Source organism: Oreochromis niloticus, linkage group LG11, assembly GCF_001858045.2.
Source record: "Oreochromis niloticus isolate F11D_XX linkage group LG11, O_niloticus_UMD_NMBU, whole genome shotgun sequence".
NCBI lineage: Eukaryota > Metazoa > Chordata > Actinopteri > Cichliformes > Cichlidae > Oreochromis > Oreochromis niloticus.
Window position 1 is genome coordinate 34,104,080 of NC_031976.2, and position 20,589 is coordinate 34,124,668.

General features: G+C 40.0%; 1 protein-coding gene across 1 annotated transcript in view; it reads left to right on the top strand.

The window, feature by feature from the left end:
• Positions 1-1,356: 1,356 nt before the first annotated feature.
• rftn1b (raftlin, lipid raft linker 1b) overlaps positions 1,357-20,589 on the top strand; it is a 121,079-nt gene continuing 101,846 nt past the window's right edge. The window contains exons 1-2 of the mRNA XM_025911542.1: positions 1,357-2,078; positions 19,039-19,222. Coding sequence (XP_025767327.1) covers positions 19,075-19,222 — 148 coding nt within the window. The 5' untranslated portion in view covers positions 1,357-2,078; positions 19,039-19,074. The remainder of the gene's footprint in view (positions 2,079-19,038; positions 19,223-20,589) is intronic.

Below are 20,589 nucleotides of genomic sequence, written 5' to 3' on the forward strand. Positions count from 1 at the left end.
TCATAAAAATATAACTGACATTATATTTAATCTGATTATTCTCTCATTAAATTTGCATACTTCTGTTAGTGTGATATGAATGTACTGGTGTAGTGCCTGACTCAACAAGATTGAGTTATCTTAAATTAAACACAGCACGTTTTGTGCGTACAGGAAATGATGACTGCTACATTAGATGTTTTTTCTTAGCTAACGGTTCCAACTATACCTTTATCTAATACTCTATACTTGAAGATGACAATCTTTCACCCCACCCCAAATTTCACACCACATCTGCCATCAGTGCTTGATAGAACTGTTAGATAGGTAGTTATAACTTCCTCATTAGTGCTGATAATGTTTCCTCTTAATGCATAAAAACTGTTTACTAGTTTCTCCCATTCTGCTATAAAGCCAAGATGATGACCATTGACGGTAAGGATTTCACATTCAGCTTTTTGCCAGTTATAAACGTTTAAATAGTGCTGCGTAAACAGCACGCAGCGCTGTGTCAGCGCACTAAAAATAGCAAGTTCAAGTACAGAATTACGCAATTTAAACACCACCATTGTTTCTAAAATTGCCCTTCCTCAGCGGCTGCTAACTTGGTCACGAAGGTATTTTAGTTGTTAAAACAGGAATATCAGAGAAATAAGAGTGAAGCAGAACTTTAAGACTGCGGTCCAGAAAATGAAAGCAATTATCCAAAGGCTCGATAAAAATCTACACTTGCCTCTCTTTTAGAATAGATTTTGATCTGAATGACACTTCCTGGAAAAATACAGATATTAAATTACTGACAAGCCGAAACTATCAAATCTGTCAGCAGATTGTTTCTGTCAATAAATGGTTTGCATTGCAGAGGCAATGCTCAGACAGACGGTCCCAGCATGAATCAACAGTGTTGTTGTTGTGGAAATCACGGTTTATGTATCTAAGAGCTCCTGTTTCCCAGACAGTGGTCCAACATGCTAGCTAGCTTAAATAATAAATACAGAGCTCTAACAGGTTCTGACCCAGACGTATAAAATATGCATAACCACTACAGACAAGTGAAATGCTGAGAATCAAACACACACACACACACATCCATATTCAACAAATCAACCGTTGCAACCCTATTTCAGTCAAACTTATCACCAGCTCCCAAAACTCTTCAGTCATTCCCACAGCATGCAGGTTTGAATATATTGACTATGTGGCACAGCATTCGACTGGTTTCCTTCTACTTCCCTCTCCCAACGAAATATTGATCACTTTTTCTGTCTGCCCTCGTCTCTTAAGTCTTTTACTTTCTAAACAACACCCACCACCCGTCCTCCTCCCCCTCCCCCCTACTCCTCCCCCTCTCTCTAACTCTGGTATTTCCCAATGAAGACCCCCCTCCCCGCTTCCCCTCTGTCATTCCCCCTCCCTCTTTCCCTTTCCTCTCCCTCCCATCTCTTCTCCCCCGTCCTCTCCTCAGATGGATTCTTCAGTCAGTCGTGTGGAACTGGTGCGGCTGCCGGAGAGACAGACATTGAGGCAGAGAGGCTGCTCTGAACAGACGCTGGGTCAGAGCGCTCAGTTGCTTCAGACAATCACAGGGGAGCGAGAGAAAGACACAGGAAAAGAGAGAGAACACTACATAGAAAGATAGGTTGAGAAGGAAGGGAGAGACAGGAGAGGGAGGTAAATATGTGACAGGATGTGGTTTCCCTGTGCTTGCAAAACATTGGTGTACAACAGTCATACTTTGAGCATGACCTAAGCACAGTGAGCGTGCAAGTGTGTTTGAGCTCTAATAGGTTGTGAAGAGGAAGACGAAGCAAACCGCTGGAGCTGCTGCTGCTGAGCCCACAGAATCAACACTCTTGTTTCTCTGCTGCCTGCCTGCCTGCCTGCCTGCCTGCCTGCCTGCCTGCCCAGAGGATTGTGGTTCCTTTAAACCAACCAGCTCCGCGGCAGCCTTTGACAGCTTGTCGGACAGGACCTGAACCCATCCTCTGTTTGAGCTTTTCTCCCCCCTCGAAGTAGAATGCGATTCTCTGCAGGAAGCACTGGTCCAGTTGCTGCATTTGTGTCCAAGCAGTGAACTTTTCAACGAGATTGTGAAAGAGGTAAGTTTGTTTTGTGTTTCCATGCTCCTGAGCATGTGAATGAATTTGAACTTTCAAGCAGATGTGTTACTGTACGCACGCCCGTGTCTCTGGACAGCAGCCACTGTAAACTTGGAGTGCATGGTAGCATTTGTTTACTGCTGAGATTTCATTCATTAGATGTTGCCGCAAGCCACAAGTCTGACTTTTGAGCAGTGTATTAAGCAACAAGCTATAAATTTACTGCTGCCAAACACACATGCACTCATTTGAATGCATTCATTCACTATCAGTGCCGGGTAAAAGTATTGCACTAGACATCACCTAATGCTTTTAAAAAGTAATCCATTACATATCTACTCTGTAAAAAGTACCGTGTCTTGCAAACCATTGCATTACTTTTTCTTTATCTGGCAGTTAACAATATGATGTTAAACCGTACATGACAGATATCAGCTCCCTATCACAATAAGAGTACTTGTCTTTAAATATTTAAGTAATATCACAAAGCTGTTAACAAGGTTACTAAGTTATCAGCCAATAGAGCACAGATAAATGTAATTTTAACAGTGATTCTACAGCAGAGGCAGCATTTCCTCTTCTTTGTACACTGGTACAAGCCTCTTCACCACTGCTGTTTTTTACCTGTTGAAAATCAAGTTTTGGCTCCTTGGTTGGGTTCGGCACATGATCAGCTTGAAAATCGCTGTTGATCCAGTGTTCTAGCTTCAGTTTAGCACGTTACCTGTTGCAGCTGCTCGTAAACATTTGATGTTTTGTTCACAGAAGTACCTAGCTGCTTCTGTCGTGCATAGATGTGGTTTGCACCGACCTGACGGTTACACTCATGGTTAGTAAGAAATGTACATCTCCCCCCTCAGAAGTCGTGGACTTCCCCGAAATTATTGTCTCATATCTCCGAGAGTAACTGAGGTCAAGCAACTGTTATGCAAATGTAGATGAAAAGCATGCTTCATCTTTTTCTTTTTAGATAATTAAAGAACTTCTATAATGCAAGTGACACAACTGATTAGCAACTATAATGTAATTACTGATTTTAGGAATCATGAGTTTGCCAACAAAAGTAATGTGAATGTGTTACATTGCATCCCCACACCTGTTCATTACTCTATTAATAAACCCTTTATTTAAACATTCACATCAATAGTTGCGCTGCATGCATGATGGATGGTGCAGAGTTGTGCTGGGAATGCCAACTATCTCAACCAGGATCCAATCACAGACCAAACCCTGACAGTGCCTTCTGTAACAGTGAGGAGAAATTCAAGCAAGTGCGTGATTTGTGTGCTACTGTACTGCACTATGTCAAGGGAGTGGGTTTCCCCATGTGTTGTGTTGTGCAGCATGCGTGCTGGTAAATCCGTGTCTGTCAGCACATGTGGATGTTTACATGCCTAGACTATGCGATCCACTACACACATGTGTGCATGTATGAGAAGAGGCGGTTTAAAGGGAAAAAACAAGCTGAGGGATGGGAGGAGGTAAAGGAAGGGTGGGGGTTGAGGGAAGGGTGGCAGGGTGAAGGAAGATGAGGGCATGAGAGACAGGAAAAGCTGGGGGGGTGAGGAAAAATTGCTGTTTGTGTGTGTGTGTGTGTGTGTGTGTGTGTGTGTGTGTGTGAGAGAGAGAGACAGAAAGTGAGTGAACTGCTGTTAATTAGTTCCAGCTGGTGAGTTGCGGAACGTCGGTGTGTATTAACTCTACAGCGATGGTGGGTCAGGAGTTCTCTCCGTCTCAGGCTGTCTGTCTCACACACACACACACACACACACACACACACACACACACACACACAAACAAACAGCACTTTTATTGTTGTGATGACCCTCATTGCCGCTAACTTAAACCTAATTCTACCCTGAAACCTGAAGCAAAGCTTTCACCCTCAAACAGCCCTTTAAATATTTGAGGGCCTGCCAAAATATTCCCCTCTGATGCTTTTACAGTAAAATTTTAAAGAAATGTGTGCACCTACACACAAAACACACACACACGTTAACACAAACTTAAAGACATTTAAGTCTAAGCCATGATAATTTATATGAAAGAAAGATCACAAAGATAGCATGTACACAGAAGGAAACCATAACCATGCAACAGCCATGTGCTCTGTCATCACACTGTGCACATCAAAGCGTACATGTATTAACATGCATTGAACACATGCTGTGCTGCACATGTGAGCATGCATACATACATATGACTTGAGAATATGAACACACGTGCAGCGAACACTGTTAACACAAACACACACACACACACACAAAGGGAAAAAAAGTTCTCCAGAGAAACCCCATATGGCTTTCCCTCACATTGACCATTCTGCGGCCTGGTTTTTGGAAATGTGGAAGCGATTGTGGTTTGGAATTCACCCTGCTGTAATGTGACATTGAAAATAGCACAATTTCTCAGGGCAAAAGGTGAAATAACCATGTGTCCAAATGGTTAATTCACTGAAATTACAAGAAAACATTCTCTCCGTACCGCTAGTGATATGAACTGTATATGCAGATAATTCTGGTTTAATTTGTACAAATATCTGCATCTAGTCTTTGTACATTAGAAAACCCTCCACAAACACTTCTGAAGTTTTGCCACAGTAGCCAGCTTTATAGATTAGTTGCCAGTAATAAAAAAATGTATGGTTTGCCAGGCTATGAAAAATCCCTCTGGCTGGTGTTCACCCTCTTGCATGACATTTACCGTGCCCTTGTTTTCTGTCTTAGTACAATACTCACATGCGCACATGTAATCATTCCTCCTGCTCATATGTCCCCACTCTGTGTTAAAAATGCTTTCTAAAGTTCATTTGAATTTAATATCAGGCTTCAGCAGGTCGAGTTTGTGAATAATGGGCAATATATACATATAAAACCTCTTCCTTCAACATTTACACCTGCAGCTATGATTGATTATTGTTTTAAAAAAAAGCCTTTATAAATGATTTATTAACATTTAGAAATGCAAATAACTTGCTAACCTTTGGTGACAGCTTATTAGAGTGTGTCTAATGACTCTTTATTAATGACTTTGACAACATTTATTCTACTGAAATGATTTTTTTTTAAATGGCAGATTCATTAACCTTTATTGATGACTTACTAACATTTATAACGACAGATTTATGACATTAGTAATGATTAATTATTATTACCTGAGGAAACTGTAAACCTTTTGTACATGAAACTCAAACTAAGATTTCAAAAAAGTTGTGTAAATAAAAACAGAATGCCATAGCTTGCAAATCATATGAAGCCGTATATGCAATTGCATTTAGTACAAAGTCATAAGAGCCAATTTAATGTCTTTGTTCTACTGTAAAATCAATGCTAATTTTGATGCCTGTAACACTGATGGAACATTGCTAACAAATGAGGTTGATTATACTCAAGTGGGAATAAAAAAGAACATCCCAGTGAAGATGAGAAGTGAAAATGGGAAGGATTCACCACTCTGTGGATGATTGCTTAGGAAAGTTTTTGCTCAACATAAAACCGAGAAGAATTTGGGAATTTCATCATCTGTAGTACATGAAGTAACTTACACAGTTCAGAGAATTGATTGTAATATCTATATGCTGAAAACCAATACTCAATCACAGATATCTCTATTTTCTTTTAAATGCAGGCACGACTATAGTGGAAATGACTACACTGGATTAGGAACACATCCGAAAACCAGTGTCAATAAACACTACAGTTAAAAATCCACCATGCAATGAAAAAATATATAAATAAGACTGCAGTCTTTTCTGGGGCACAGCTCACGTTGCCTCAGCTATTAACAATCAATTGATTGTTATAGCTAAAAGGCTAATGGTAAAGTTTGCTGGAAAGGTTAATAATTTAACAGACAACTGTTCAAAAGTGTTGCTGATACACAAGCTTTACTGAGCTCATAAAAGTCCTCAGAAAATGTCCATTGGTTGTTTTGAATGTCAACTACTGTTTACACGTTTAGCTGCTAGTGAGGGGAGGGGCTATAAGCCTGCCTGTACCTTCCCTCACTAGCTGAACACATGAACAGTAGCTGCAAATGAGCAACTAATACAAAAGTAGTTTTTAGTATTACTGGGGATACTGAGATACTATAGTATTTATAACCCCAGCATCAGGTTTTTTGATTAATGCTTAATGCAGCATTAATGCTGATCGATATGTACAGGTTTTTGGAGCAACAGATGATAAAATCTAGTCAATGTATTCTGCTTGTGTTCCAGCAGCTTTGCAACAATAGACTACATCAAAACTACCACAACTGGTATTGTCATTCATCAAATGCTCATTAAGTATTGTTAAAAAAATGAGTTGCAGTGGTAAGCACGGCTCTGTAGGAGCTTCAAAAATATCTTCAACAAACATTTGACGTGTTGTTTTTGTACTATTTTTGGTAAAATCAGGTGAACGAATCAGTCTGATATTGTATTCTTGAATGTTCATCACTGAAACATTTAAACCTGTTTTTTACAGCACGCAGTAGCAGTTATATTTTTTTTCAGATGTTTTTTCATCCTCTCTCTCAGCCAGCAGTTTGTGTATTTCCTAAAGCTGTGTTGATTTTCTTTCGCTCCAGTCTTTTAGCAAACATGTTTTAATCAACTTATGTTTGCTATCTGATCCGGGCACAGTCTATCCCCCTGTGGGGTGTGAAATTTGATTAAGGTAATTGGCAAACGTTGGTTGGTACAAACCATAATGTGCACACTCCTCTGCACTGAGTACGTATGGACAAACAACCACAGACAGAATCAACCAAACACTGGAGCATTTAATACACAGATTTCGTACATTTAGTTATTCTTATTATTAATGTGTCTCAGTTTCATTCTATTCTAATTTCATGCTGTACTTGTTTAATGCTAAGGAGAAACTCCATCAAGCTTCAGATATGGGACATATATATGCACAAGGGTTTGGATTATGAAAAACAGCAAATATTTGCTATGCTTGAAGGTGACTAACAACCTTAATATCAATATAATATAAATTCAGAAGGAGAAAAGGGATACTAGGGGATATTTAATGTATAATTGCAGATATTTTCATGACAATGTGTATTTAGGACTCAAACTGAAACAAGAATTCATAATTGGCATAATTATGATTGAATCTTTAAACAGTAAACATCATGCGCTGCTAGATAAGGCAGGAGGTTTTGAAGTTCTCATGATTGAATCACACTGCAGGTGTCTGCGTCCTGTTTTGGCTGCGACACGACCGCCGGAACTAATTGCGTCCACTGAGCCAATGCCTGTGATTCCACTAGATGCACCGCAGCGCATTTCAGAAACATCCCAGAAGCGCTTCTTTGCCCTGCATCACTTATACTTAGCACCAAGGCTATTTTTGATGGAAGCTTCGTCATGCTGCATAGAGCTTATGAAGAGGGCAGGAAGTCAGACAGAGGAATGGTACAATCCGATCAGTTTTTGAAATTAAAAAAAAAAAAAAAAAGCTATCCAGACTAAATGCTCGACTTCTGAAACACCCACTTTGTGCTTTGAAGGCAGGCGATTATCAGACAAAACTGTTTTGGAGGTACAATGTCACCGACTCTCAATCAGGGTATTCACAGGGTCAGGAAGTCATCCCAGTGCATTCTCATCCCGAGCTGTAATATATTACTGTTTAATCAGAAACTACCCGCATCTCTGCATTATGCAAATGGTGTTCTTAGGCTTCCTTGCCCTGATGCATTAGCAGCGATAATACTGGCCACTAAGAGATGAAGAGGCATGGTGGTGGCAGGTTTGTCAGTCAGGGATTTCAGTGTTTTGTACTGCTTTTCTTTATACTGGTGTTTTTTTGTTTTTAATTTTACGCCGGGCTAAGTTAGGATTTGGAACTAAATTACTTGGTTAGATTTACGAAAGCACACCCATTTCAAGAGTAACCTTATGCACTGAAAAATGCACTGAAAATGATGAGTTGAGAGTGACAGAACTGCCTCATTCAAGCCTTAACCAGGTGCATCAAGCTCTGACACCAAAAAACTCCTTTTTTCTGTAAATGAGCTAGGCCAGCAGCTCTGGCAATACGGCACTAACTGCTACACCAGGAATGAGACTAGGCTGGCCATCCTGACTGCTCCTGACAGCCTCTGTTGGAACTCATATCCTTTCTGTCTGAAATGCTTGGTTACAAGATTTTGGGCAAAGATTATTTTCCCTCACTCGGCTGCAATATGACAGTGATCGTGCTTTTGAAGATACAAAGTTATTCAAGCCTCTGGCTTTTTTCTAGACCTGAGACAGCATATTAGGATAATTCCTCCAGGCAAGACGGCAAACACCAGAGAGCCAGTGTTCAGCCAGTTGTGTAGCAGCTTACCCTCAAAGCACAGAAAAAGAAAACAACACCCCTCTTGATATTTCTATAAGGCAAATTGACTTCTGTTGTAATGGGTGGTCAAGAAAATTGCAGCAGTATTGATTGGTTAATGTCCAACACGGACATGTCGATAGGGTGTCTGAAAATCTCAGAACTTAGCTCCGGCTGGCTTTAATAAAAAATGACCTGCCTGGAGCAAGTTCACAGAAAGCAATGAGTCACTCACGGGAAATCTCTTCAAACCCCTCCGTGTTTAAGGAAAAAATAGAAAAGGGGGCAACCAGCAAGTTTTCTCTTTTTAACAGGATATTCTTCTCTCGTCCTTCTTGAAATGACAAGCTTTCTTTCACCATGTTTCTTTGGCTACAGCGCAAAAACAACCAAGACAGGTTTTTGTGCAGGTTGACTTGAGATAATGTTTTGCTTTTCACTTGTGAGAAATGTACAAATCCCACTGTGGATAGATTATGCATGACAAATCAAACTCATGACTGTCAAAGACATGTGGGGAGGAGAGGAGGGAAACAGGTGGAAAGAGGAGACTAGGAAACAGGGAATCAGTCCAGGTGATGAGGTGGGCTGAGAGCTTATAGCAGCCAGAACAAGAGAAGAAAGAGAGAATCTGACAATAAAAAAAGCGAGAGGTTGGGACAGATTGGTGCCTATTCTTCTCCTGAGAAGGGAATAGTCATAGAGGGGTTGGTTCCCATGGCAATAGCTCCCTCGATGAATGTGTATGTGGGGATATGTGTGTGTGTGTGGATGGACTGTAACCGGGCCTTGAGACCATAAGGAGAGGTTGGCCAAGGCTGTAGAGAACCACAGAGATGCTATGGGCCTTGAAACGGCTGAGATTCTCGGCTAGACAGCGTTGCTTATTTGACCATTTTCTCTGCCTAAACCCGTTACCCTTTATCTTCCATTTTTACTTTGTGCCACGCACTTGCCATTATGTATCGTCCTTGGGCATTCAAAGCAAATATAAATTCAATGAGTTGGACAAGTAAAATGTCTCTTTTAGTAACCATTGCCATCTTTTTGAGAGTAAGTAAAGGTTTGATTTGGGAACATTTCCAATTTGAAGCTTTTTTGTAGATTCAGTCTTCTTTGAATGTTACTCATCACTTAAAAATTTACCAGTTTAATTTTTTCAACCAGTTTGTTCTATCTTCTGCAGCTGCTGTAACACACTGCAGCATCTCCTTAGTCCAGTACTGACGATTTCATTCACTGTTTTTTACCAGTTACTAAATGCAGCTGAAAATAAATGTAATGCACCTTTATGATGGTAACTTGTGATTATCCACATCCGTACTAGTCACCAGTGCTCCCTAAAACTGTTTTTTAATAATGTACAATAATATAACTCACCTTCACCTTCAAGCTGTGCAGTTTTACCCAGAATAATTTAGAATTTATGGGAAAATAACCCAGAAGTTTCTGGGGATATAACAGAAATTTCCTCTGAATACAATATATATTGTAAATTGCAGGTCCACCATAGGGTGTCAGTTTAATGTTATCTAAACTCATTCAAATGTCACTAAAGCATTTATAACTGAAATGTAGCTACATAATGCAGTAAAAAAAAGGAATTTCCCTCAGATGCTAGTCAAGATGTTACTACTGTTGGTGCTTTAAGAGAAGTACAGTAAAATAATTACTGACCAAAGAATGAACATAATCAGCACTAAAACATACTCATTTATCTCAAAGTCAGATACCCAGTATCACGGTAAACATCAACGATCAGCAAAAATATCAACTCGTGCATTACGATCCAACTTTTCACTGTTCATTCTTATGCTTGCTATGATCCAGTTCTGCTTTTACTAACATAGGCTGAAAGACACTGAGATGCTTGCTTGCTTGCCGCCCATCCAAAGTGCTTCAGTGTCAGTGAGTGTCAAAATGTACACGTGTAGTTCAATCTAGTTGCTAGCTTTAGCACTGCCCTCTCTGGTCAATATAATAAAAACAAGCCAGCATGGCAGAAATGAAACGAGGCTTTAGTATGTGGAGTCAACAAGGCATCTGTGCCACTATGGTGGCTATGTGCGTCTTTTATATACATACTATGGAAAAGGAAACACAGCGTAAAATAAGTGATGCCTGCAAGTCCACCTTGTATAGTGCTCTATATACATCTAAGAAGGTATTTTGAAAGCTGAACATTTCAGCAGAGCTGAGTTCTAGCTTTCTGCCTGTCTGTTTCTCTCTTGCTGTGCTTTATGTGGGCTCTGGAACATGATAAAAAGACAAAAACGGGAAGCTAAATTTACTGTTACTGTACACTTTTACTGAACACACAATCTGGTTTCTAAGGCACCGAATGACACAAATATACCATAACCATGTTACCACAGGGGATGTAAATGCTTTTAACCTGATTCTCTGAATAACCTGGTTACTTAGTGCATGTAAACGCACTTACTGTAGGTCGTTCTCTTGAAAGGACCGTGTCATTACAAAAGGTCACAGCATTAACATCCTGCCTGAGTGTCCATTGTCTTTTTTCTTTCTTCTTTTCCATCCTCTCTGTTTTCCCACAGTTGAAGATTCAGGGTGGCAAGGGCAAAAGAGGGAAGAAAGGGAAGAGTAGGGGATTTCCAACTCCAGTGTGCAAACCTTCTCAGGCATTTAGCTCATGCTGTCACCCGAAGCAGCAGAAATGAGACAGAAACTCAGAGGGTTAGTGAAGGACGTTTTTGAGGCCGAGTTATTGGAAAAATCAGTTGCTAATCTGGTGATCTCTCCATGAACAAGGCTTTTTGTAAGATTCTGTTCCCAAAAAAACACTCATGAAAGTCACGTTAAATTTAGGCAAATGGTGCTTTCACAACTAAGTTGTTTAGTTCAATCAATATTACCAGTTTCGCCTAGTTCATTTAGATCGATGCCAGCCAGTAACTGGTGGAGACTAGATCCGGGGCCAGAGAGCGTCAAGCAGGGTTTTGGTCTAGCTTCAAGTAAACTCGTGAGTCACTTAGCGTAAGACTGTTGTATAAAAGTAATGCAGAGAAACTGCAGGATTGTGAGATTTTTCAGCAACAGCATGATGACAAATGTGAAACTGCTGATGGTGAACTGTTACAAAATCATTATTCAAATATGTAGTCTAGCTCGGAAGTATGGTTAATGCGGTAACCATGGCAACACGTACATGTGGCAGCATATGGTAAAGGGGTTTTCCCAAATATACCAAAGACTGGCAGTGACTTAAGTCAGTGTGCTGAGAGTGTATGTCATCAGTTTTTTTAACAGATCACCAACTAAAGGTGAGTGAAATTTAACCGTCCAACAGTTATTATTCTACGGTATTCACTATTTATACATGATGACATAATTATAAATGGGGTCCAGGTGCAGTCTCAGCTAAAAATAAACGAAATGAATCGTCATTTCAAAAGAACAACTTTGGTTTTTTTATAAAGAGAGAAAAAAAGGCGACTCGTGAAAGTCAACCACTTGTGCAAAACCACGCTGAAATTATGACAACAACAGTTGTTGGTAGTTGAGCAAAAGTCTCTTTGTTTAGCTTAAAGATTTCAGACCCACTGAGCTGTACTCACCTTCTTTTTGCTTCCACCTAACAGAGTCACCACCATTTAAGTGTTTAACAGTATATCCATCACAATATGTTTTTGAAGTTTTAGGCTCAACAATATGGATATGGGGGGGTCTGAGGATAAGAGACAGAGACACATCATATAGCTTATTCATTTCCAGCCTGAAGACAAAGTTGACAGTTGAGCATGTTCAGGTAAAGCGGTAAATCATTTAATTGGAACACATATAAGTGGGCTGTATCAGAGTTGCTGGTGTTAGCATAGTGTATGGGAGAAAGACACGGAGACAGGCTAAAGTACTGATTTCTCTTGTAAAGTTGGGCATTTTATCACAGGAGATTGGAGCCAGCCTTAAGCGGCCATTCAAGGCGCTGCACTTTCACATTGGTTTGTTCCAACACTGTTTTTTGCAAATGCATTTTTCTCAAGATAAGTCATTACAAGGGGTTGATTGTCAAGAAAACATAGACATGAGTCACTCGATGCATTTCAGCCAACAACCAGTGCCGTTTTTCCTCATGTGAGGCCGGTCATGTCCGCTGATTTTCATGGCGGTCTCTCTAACCACTCAGCCTTGTAGAGCTTTTGACAGTACTCTTCACAATACCCATGGATGATACTGGATCAGCAGTACCCATCACCATACACAGTCAAGCGCCCCTTTACTTGTCAGATTGTAAAAGATCAAAAGTCAGAAGAAGCCAAAGAGGCTGAGGGAGACAAAGCGAGAGAGAGAGTGAGAAAAGAAAAGAGGCTTAAAAGGGAGACTACACAGGGAAGAACACACGAACACAGTGTCCTAATTAATGTCTTCTTGCATTAATCCACTCTGAAGCTTCCCATGCTGCTGGGTTTGATCTCAGCAATGTTACTATCAAAGCCTTGTAACACGGTCCCGTAATGTGGGGAAGATCTCAGTCGGACAGCATTAAGTAACTCATTTGGTATTGTGAAGCCTGTAAGCTGAAGACGGGGTTTTGTGCGATCATCGTCCACACTGATGTGCAATTTCCTAATTACGAAACTGGAATGTAAAGCTTCTCAATCCAATATTTTCATTAACAGTAGATTAATATTGTTCATATTCTGAAGGCTGTTGGATGTATTGACAAATTTACAAAGACTTATTGTCTTTGTAAATTTCAGCAGGGCTTTCTGGACACCTTTTAGACTATTTCATTGTTTTGGTTTTACAGATTTTCATTTGTTCCATAATGTTCTCAATTACCAACCAAACACAATGTTCTGAGTACCAAATCCAAGACACATACAAGGATAACAATTAGAATTTCATAGAAAGTGAGCCTGTTTTTGTTAATAAAAAATTTGGATCTCCATCTTTTAGCGTGTTATCCATTTTTAGTTGACTCTGCAGCGAGAGTATGCCAACAAAGACTTACCCAGTCTACAGGCTACTCTTCAATGAATGCTTCTTAAATGCAGTTTATAGTTTGAAATCCTTCTGCTGAAGTTCTGAATGATCAGGTCCCATCATATCTCAAAAACCTCATAGTATCATATTATACTTAAATGACTTTGCTCTCGGACAGCAACTTTCTTGTGCCTTCAGCTGTCAGGCGCCTCTTCTGTGGGCTCAACTATCAGTTTGGGAGGCAGACATCCTCTCTACATTAGGCCACCATAATCCATTCCTGAATTTTGGTACCCAAGGCTGCTTTTCTACTCTCTCTTCTAATGTGTTTAACTTCTGCCTGTGCTGTATTCTTGCTTTGTGTTTGGCCTGTTTGTTGGTGTTTCTGCCTTCTCTATGCTTCTTATTCCATGATCTTTAAGCCACCCAAGGTCTTTCTTCCCAGTGCTTTGTCATTTACTTTAGGTTCTCCTTCTAATACTGTGGGGTCCTTGCCCTATGACAGTAAGCAAGTAGAGTTGACTTTTGAGAGAGACCAAAACAAAGCTAAAAGAACAGTGAAGTTCATGGCTGTAGACTTTCATTTGGTGGCCAGACGTTTAGCTGTTCAGAATCCTTACTGTTGCAATAAGTAAACAATAATACTACTAATAATAATTTAATAATAATAATAATGATAACAATGTGCAATAATCAAATGCTAAATTTACAGTCATAAAAAATGATAATATGTGCCAGGTGATAATATATCTGTGGAGACTTCAAGCCCTAAAGTGTCTGAAAATCAATTTGTTTAGGTCTAATAATGTGCCAAATCCTAAGAGACAACAGGCTATGAACTCAAGGGATCAATGTGAGCACAGAAAGAAAGGCAGACCTTTGGACTGAATCATTGTTGTTGATTGACAGATGGGGAAAAAAACGGCAGGACAAGGCAAGCGTCTCCCCTGATGTTGTCTATCGCATTCAGCACAATACAAAGTGCTATGGGATGTTTTTGTTGTAAGGGCCAAAACTAAGTGCATCACAGCCACAACAAAGCATCTGAATGTCAATCTTGGCTTATGAGAAGGGAATCTTATCGAATAAAACCTCTTATCAAATAAAACCTCAAAATGCCATTAGCAAGAGAAAAAAGATGGAGCAAAATGGCAAAAGGATCGTTGCTAATTCAGCAAAAGGGAAATCAATGGCCCTCTTCCTGTCTTTTTTTTCTTTCCCATAACTACCCCGTATCTGTCAGCCCTGTAAAGCATCCCTAACTCTCTGTTTCACAATCTCCGGAGTGGGGGGGGCAATTTCAGTGCTACAACTGGCCAGAGCTTCAACCTCAGATGAGAGTTTCCTGGCAAGAAAGTGCCTCAAAAAATTATAAACAAGTCACATTTCCTCCATCAGTTCAACTCTAAAAATACTCCCATTTGGCTTCACCTCACATTGCCTCCTCTCTGGGCTCAAGGAGCTATGCAAATACGAGTTCCTCCAGTTTTTTTTTCCTCATCTACTTTGTTTTCCTCTAACACCCCTCCCACAGCCCCCCACAACCCATCCCCTTTCCTCCACATCCCATTGTTCTGACTACTTCTTCTCCATCTCGTGTCGACTACATGACAGAGCCTCACCTTCCCTCTTGTTGTTCCTTCTCTCTCCAGGGTAGAGGGAGAAATGATAAAAGCTATTTACAAGTAACTGTAGGCAACAGTAGGAATCCAACACTTGGGAAAAAGATCTTTTCTTTTTTTTTTTTAAACTTTGTTTTCTTTGATGGCAGAGTCATTTGTGATGCTGCGCGATGAACTGTAGCAGTGTGTAGTGCAGTCCTGAGTGACAATTTAAGGGGAGACTGAAGCGCTTTTAGAGGCTTTAACTGTGCCATCTTCTGCAGATTGTGCTTGGCTTTTGTGTTCTTGAAACGGAAGCAAGACACTAGTCCTGCTTGGCACGTGCTGAGTGGCAAACATATAATGCCTCAGTACATAAGAAACATGCTGCAACTATTTAGAAGGCTTCTGAAGCTTTCACTATACAAAACAAGAGGACATCCCCCCGCAAACATGGATACTGTTTTCTGGGCTAAAGCTGATTGACCAGTTTCTAAAGATTTCATCTTTATGTCTAAATCTGGTTGAAAGTGAAATGTAATATTTTCAGGATATTACAAGAGAGTCAATTCAGTCTAATTTCAACCATTCACTAACATCACCCCCTGTGCATTTTTTCCTCTCGATTACAGGTGTAAAAATGTCTACATTAGTAATGTTATCACAGCAGTTTGTATAAGTAAAAACCTGTTTATGCTATTTATCTACTTCCGTGCACATTTTGTACTCATTATGTGTTGCATGGGGATCTTTTCTCAACCTTTTGTTCTTGCATGTTAGGTTAATTGGTTAGCACATTTCTTCAGAGCTGGACGGTTTGGGGTCTAAATCTGCTGGTCGTCTGACATGTTTGCAACGAGGAAAAAGTATCGAGGAAAAAAAAGTGTCTTTTCACTTTTCAAGCAAACGTAGGCATAAAGGCGTACATTTTTCTAGTCATCTTTTCAATGACTTTAGCAGATGGCTTTCATTTTTTGACTTAATCTCAATATTGTTCAGTGAAGTCATCCTTAGCGTCTTTGCAGTGCATTTTTGCTGGGTGGATAGCTGTGTGCTTGTGTTCTGGTATTAGTTATAAATCCATCTGCTTGCGGTCCATTTCTGAGCGCTATTATGAGGCCTGGAGAAATATGAGTGTTATACACGTTGAGATTTATAAAGCCCAACAAAGACGTCCATGTCGGTGCCACTGGAAACACTGGCACGACAGCCGTGATGAATCTCAGTTTTTCTCTCTCCCTGCTTCCATGTTGTATGCTGATCATCCTTTTTCTATTCAGCCGACTTTAATTGCACACTCTCTTTTTTCTCCGGACTCTACTTGCCATGCATTACCCGCTGCCCCCCCACCACCCAAACCCCTTTTATGCGAACAATCTCCAACCCGGCCACCCCTGTTTCCTCTTTCTGCCTTGATTGATTCTCACCTTTTCATTCTTGCCGTTCACCTCATTAACAGAGCCCCGTCTGCAGCTGGTTCCTTTTTTGCCTCCCACTCCTTCCTACGTCGGAACCCCCCGTGCCCCTCCTCACTTCCTGTCCTGTCGTCTCTGAAGCAACGGTCAACTCCGATTCTACCAAGCCCCTTCGATGTGCTGTAATTAGTACAGAGAATAATGGAGTAATAGAGAGGGATCTTCATTAGGCAAGGTGGAATAAGAGGGCACCACTGCCATCCATCTATCCATCTGTCCATCCATCCATCCGTTCTTGAGTTTAATCAGTGGCACACAATAAAATGTCACCTATTCCCAGATGAAGCCACTGGAGAGAGGCAGTGTTGCTGGCACAAAGCATTTGGGATGCGGTGGCATCTGTAGTAGTGGCCCTTTAAGGCCTCTCACTCCCTGGTTGTTGCTAATTTGGCCTCCCTAGGAATCAGGTTATAACACTATTTATTTATTTATGTTAATGTACAGAGGTTTACCAAACATGCTGTCCTTTATTAGTTTTCCTTCTGAAGAATCTTTGCTTTCCTGCGCGTGTGTATATCCATGTGCATGTCTGGTCCTTGCTTAGGGATGCTCACTGATATCAATAAGTGTGTTATTTAAACACTTTGGTACACTATCAGGTACTACTACTGCAATGGAGGTTTTCCATTGTCTGTTATAACACCAGTTCCTAAACAGTTGAGACCCTGTGTAAAATGTTAATATAAACTGAATGCAGTGATTTGCAAATCTCATAAAACTGTTTGTTATTCATAAACATTTTTTTTAATGTTGAAACTGAGACATTTGACTATTTCATGAAATAGTAAAGATATATCATATAGAATTGCTATGCACTAGACATTAACTAGATAGATAATTATCATCTAAAATTAGAATAAAGAATCAGTGATGCACAAGAACTACACATTCTAAACACTGACATGGTTAGAAAATCTATTTGTTATTTAAACAGCTTTATTTTAAACCCTGGCTTGTTGAGGACCTGCGAGACTGTACCTGACCGCTTGCTTAGGTTTGCCAAAAATCCACAACGTAATCCACAATATTTACCAATGAGATACACAAACCTCTGCGCAGTAATCACTGCTATTGATCCGTGCATTGTAACAGATCCATTAAAGTGATTTTGCGCTTCTCGGTCATAAATATCTAAACTAATGCTCCTTTCACATGCATAGCTCAAATTATAAGAATAGCTAATATTATAACATGCTTTTGCTGCATTATATCAATGCATGATAAGAAATGCCTCACAAGCTTTCCAGGAGAAAATACACAACTCTGTGCCGCGTGTGCACCGTCTTGTCCTTATAGAAACATAGTATGGAATTCCCATGTGGCAGACATTCACTAGAGATAAATAATTATCAGATAAACTTCTACTAAAGAATGAGTGATGTACAAGAAGTGGAAAATGTGATCACATATGCACTGATATGGTTAGGAAATCTGTTTGCTATTTAGACAGCTTTATTCACTTCTGTAGGTCTGCACCCAGGGCTTGGTCCTCTTTACTGGGAAGAGGTTAGTACTCAGTGAAATCTTTACTTTTTGGTCATTTCCCAGATGTAGTAGTCTTAAAATTCTTGAAGACTTCTTCTTTTGGGTGACCGCCACAGTGGATCATCTGCATTTGTTTGGCATTCGCCATTCAAACGTGTGTGATAATTTAAACATGCAATCATAAAATGAGCGGTAAATCAAATTTGTACTACAAATTTGTCTAATGTGGCAAAAAAGCTCAATAACTGAACTACCATACGACACTTAACCCTGACCTTCCTGTTTCATTCAGTAAAAAAAGACCAAATTACACATCCTTTATTTATATCTGTTGACATTTTTAAATCTGGAGGGATTTTAAAAAGTTGAGCAAGTTTAACAACTTTTTACTTTAATTGGATCAAAACTGCAAATTAATAAATGAAAATAGCCTAATTTTAATAAGGTGGTCAACAATGAACTAAAACTCTCAATTGAAACTCACAGCAGAAGTGAACACAACGAAATTATTCCCGTTTTGGTTATAGTAGTAAGAGCCAACATTGTACTTTTGGCCATTTGCAAAGCTTGGAAAGCCAAGTTTTGGTTTGTAGCTATATATTGTTATTGTATATTATTGTTTTTGACCACTGGTGGACAAAATCCTGTGCACGGGTTTTGGGGTAACCTTTAACAAACTTTTTTTTTTTACAGTTTTTTTACAGGGGGTTTACAGTTCATGTAATTTGTTATTATAATTTTTCAAATAAGCAATAAGTTGCAGTTTAAAATTCGTCCGTAGTCCCCGTTCAATTTGTTTCCATAACACAAAACAAAAAATAAACCTCTTGCAACTGTAGCTCAGCTAGCGAGATGGAAAACAGAACACTTACATCTCAGAAGTCTTTGAATTATTATGAATTTGTGAGTGACAGAAACATCACAATGGAATGCTAATTGTTCCCCAGTGATCACAAGAGCCTGTCAGCTGTTAAGAGCTCTTCTTTAAATTTGAATAAGTCTTCGCAGCTAAGCACCGCTCCACAACACTGGTGGTCCAATGAGAATGAATGGCAGGGCAACAGCACCCAAAATGCAATGTCTACTTTTTAGCTCAGCTAAAGAAGCACTTTGCCTATTTTTTTTGTAGGGTCTTTGTAAAGAGTGACCTAAAAACTGTGGAGCCATGGGCTGCGGGTTGCGCAAGATGAAACCAGTATCAGAGGAGAACAGTCCAGGGAAGATTTACTCCACCCTGAAGAGACCACAGGTGGAGACCAAGGTGGGCGTGGCCTACACATACCGCTACCTGGACTTCCTCATCGGCAAAGACGGTAAGAAGGACAAGGCTCTTTTTACCTTCACTCAGTTTTGACGATAGCCTGCGGGAACAACCTTCTTTTATATGTGTTCAACGAAACCCTCGATCCTTTTAATTTCAGAAACCAGAGCTAGAGTGCAACCCACAATATTTACCACTGAGGTCCACAAATCTCTGTGCAACGATCACTGCTATTGATCAGTGTATTGTAACTGATATGTTAATGTGTTTTTTGTGCTGCTGGGTCATAACAATCTAAATTAATGCTTCTTTCACATGCACAGCTGAAATTATATGACTAGCTCAAGGCTTTTGCTGCATCATATCTCTGCATGGTAAGGGATCAGCGTGCCTCACAAGTTTTCCAAGGGATTACCTGCAACAAAATACACCATTCTGTGCTCTATGTGTGATTTTCTTTACCTCCAGTACAATTAATCTGTCTAGTCCAGAAATCTATCACTCGTGGAATAAAAGCTGTAATTTTCATCAGCATTTTCTTGTAATGACAGAGTGTTAATTAGTGCTTGTTCCCTGTATAGCAACATCCATTATAATTTCTTTTCTGACAATTAGTCAGTCATGCTTTCACGTCATGCTAATGATATAGAACTTTCCAAACCAATCCATGTCAAACTTCCTGCTGGCGGCCATCAATTATGGGAGGCAGGGTCCAAGCTGCTAGCAGGGGACGCAAACAAAGTAAAAGGTGGCCTGCTGCGGTGACGGACTTTTTTGTTCAAGGTCACAAAGCTGTTTCTGTTCAGCTAGTTTTACTGTGATTTTAGAATGATTCAGCTGCCCTGAATGTCTGTGCTCTCCGACCTGCCTGGTGGGCTGGAAAGAAAGTGAACATGCTAACTATGAAGATTACGCCTAAAGTCAAACTGAGACTGCTTGAGCCATGGAAAGAAATATGGAAATGATTCATTTGTTTTTACAGGGTAGAATCCATATACTGATGCCCACATATTCACATAGATTCAGACAGAAACCCCCCGCCTCTCCTTCCGGTCCTAAATGTTAGGTGTTTATAAGACTGATGTTGGTGCTGTTTCCTGAGATGCAGAGACCAAACTTCTTGGTTTGGCTATTACATTGTATGCTTTGTAATGCATGTGAGGAGCACACATCTTCACTTTTGTTATGGCACGAAACGTCTACTAATAAGATGGTTTGTGTGAAAACGGCTTGGATTTAAAGAAAGCGCACAGTATTCTAGCTACAGTATTTTAAATTGAACTAGTTCTAAGCAATGCGATTCACCAGCTGCAGCTGTGGTGAGAGTACTCACACCACACCCATCTTTGAAGATATCTTAACCTGAGTTAAACCAGATAAAGATAAACATTATAGGGAGTCTAAAGTGCAGTGAATGAC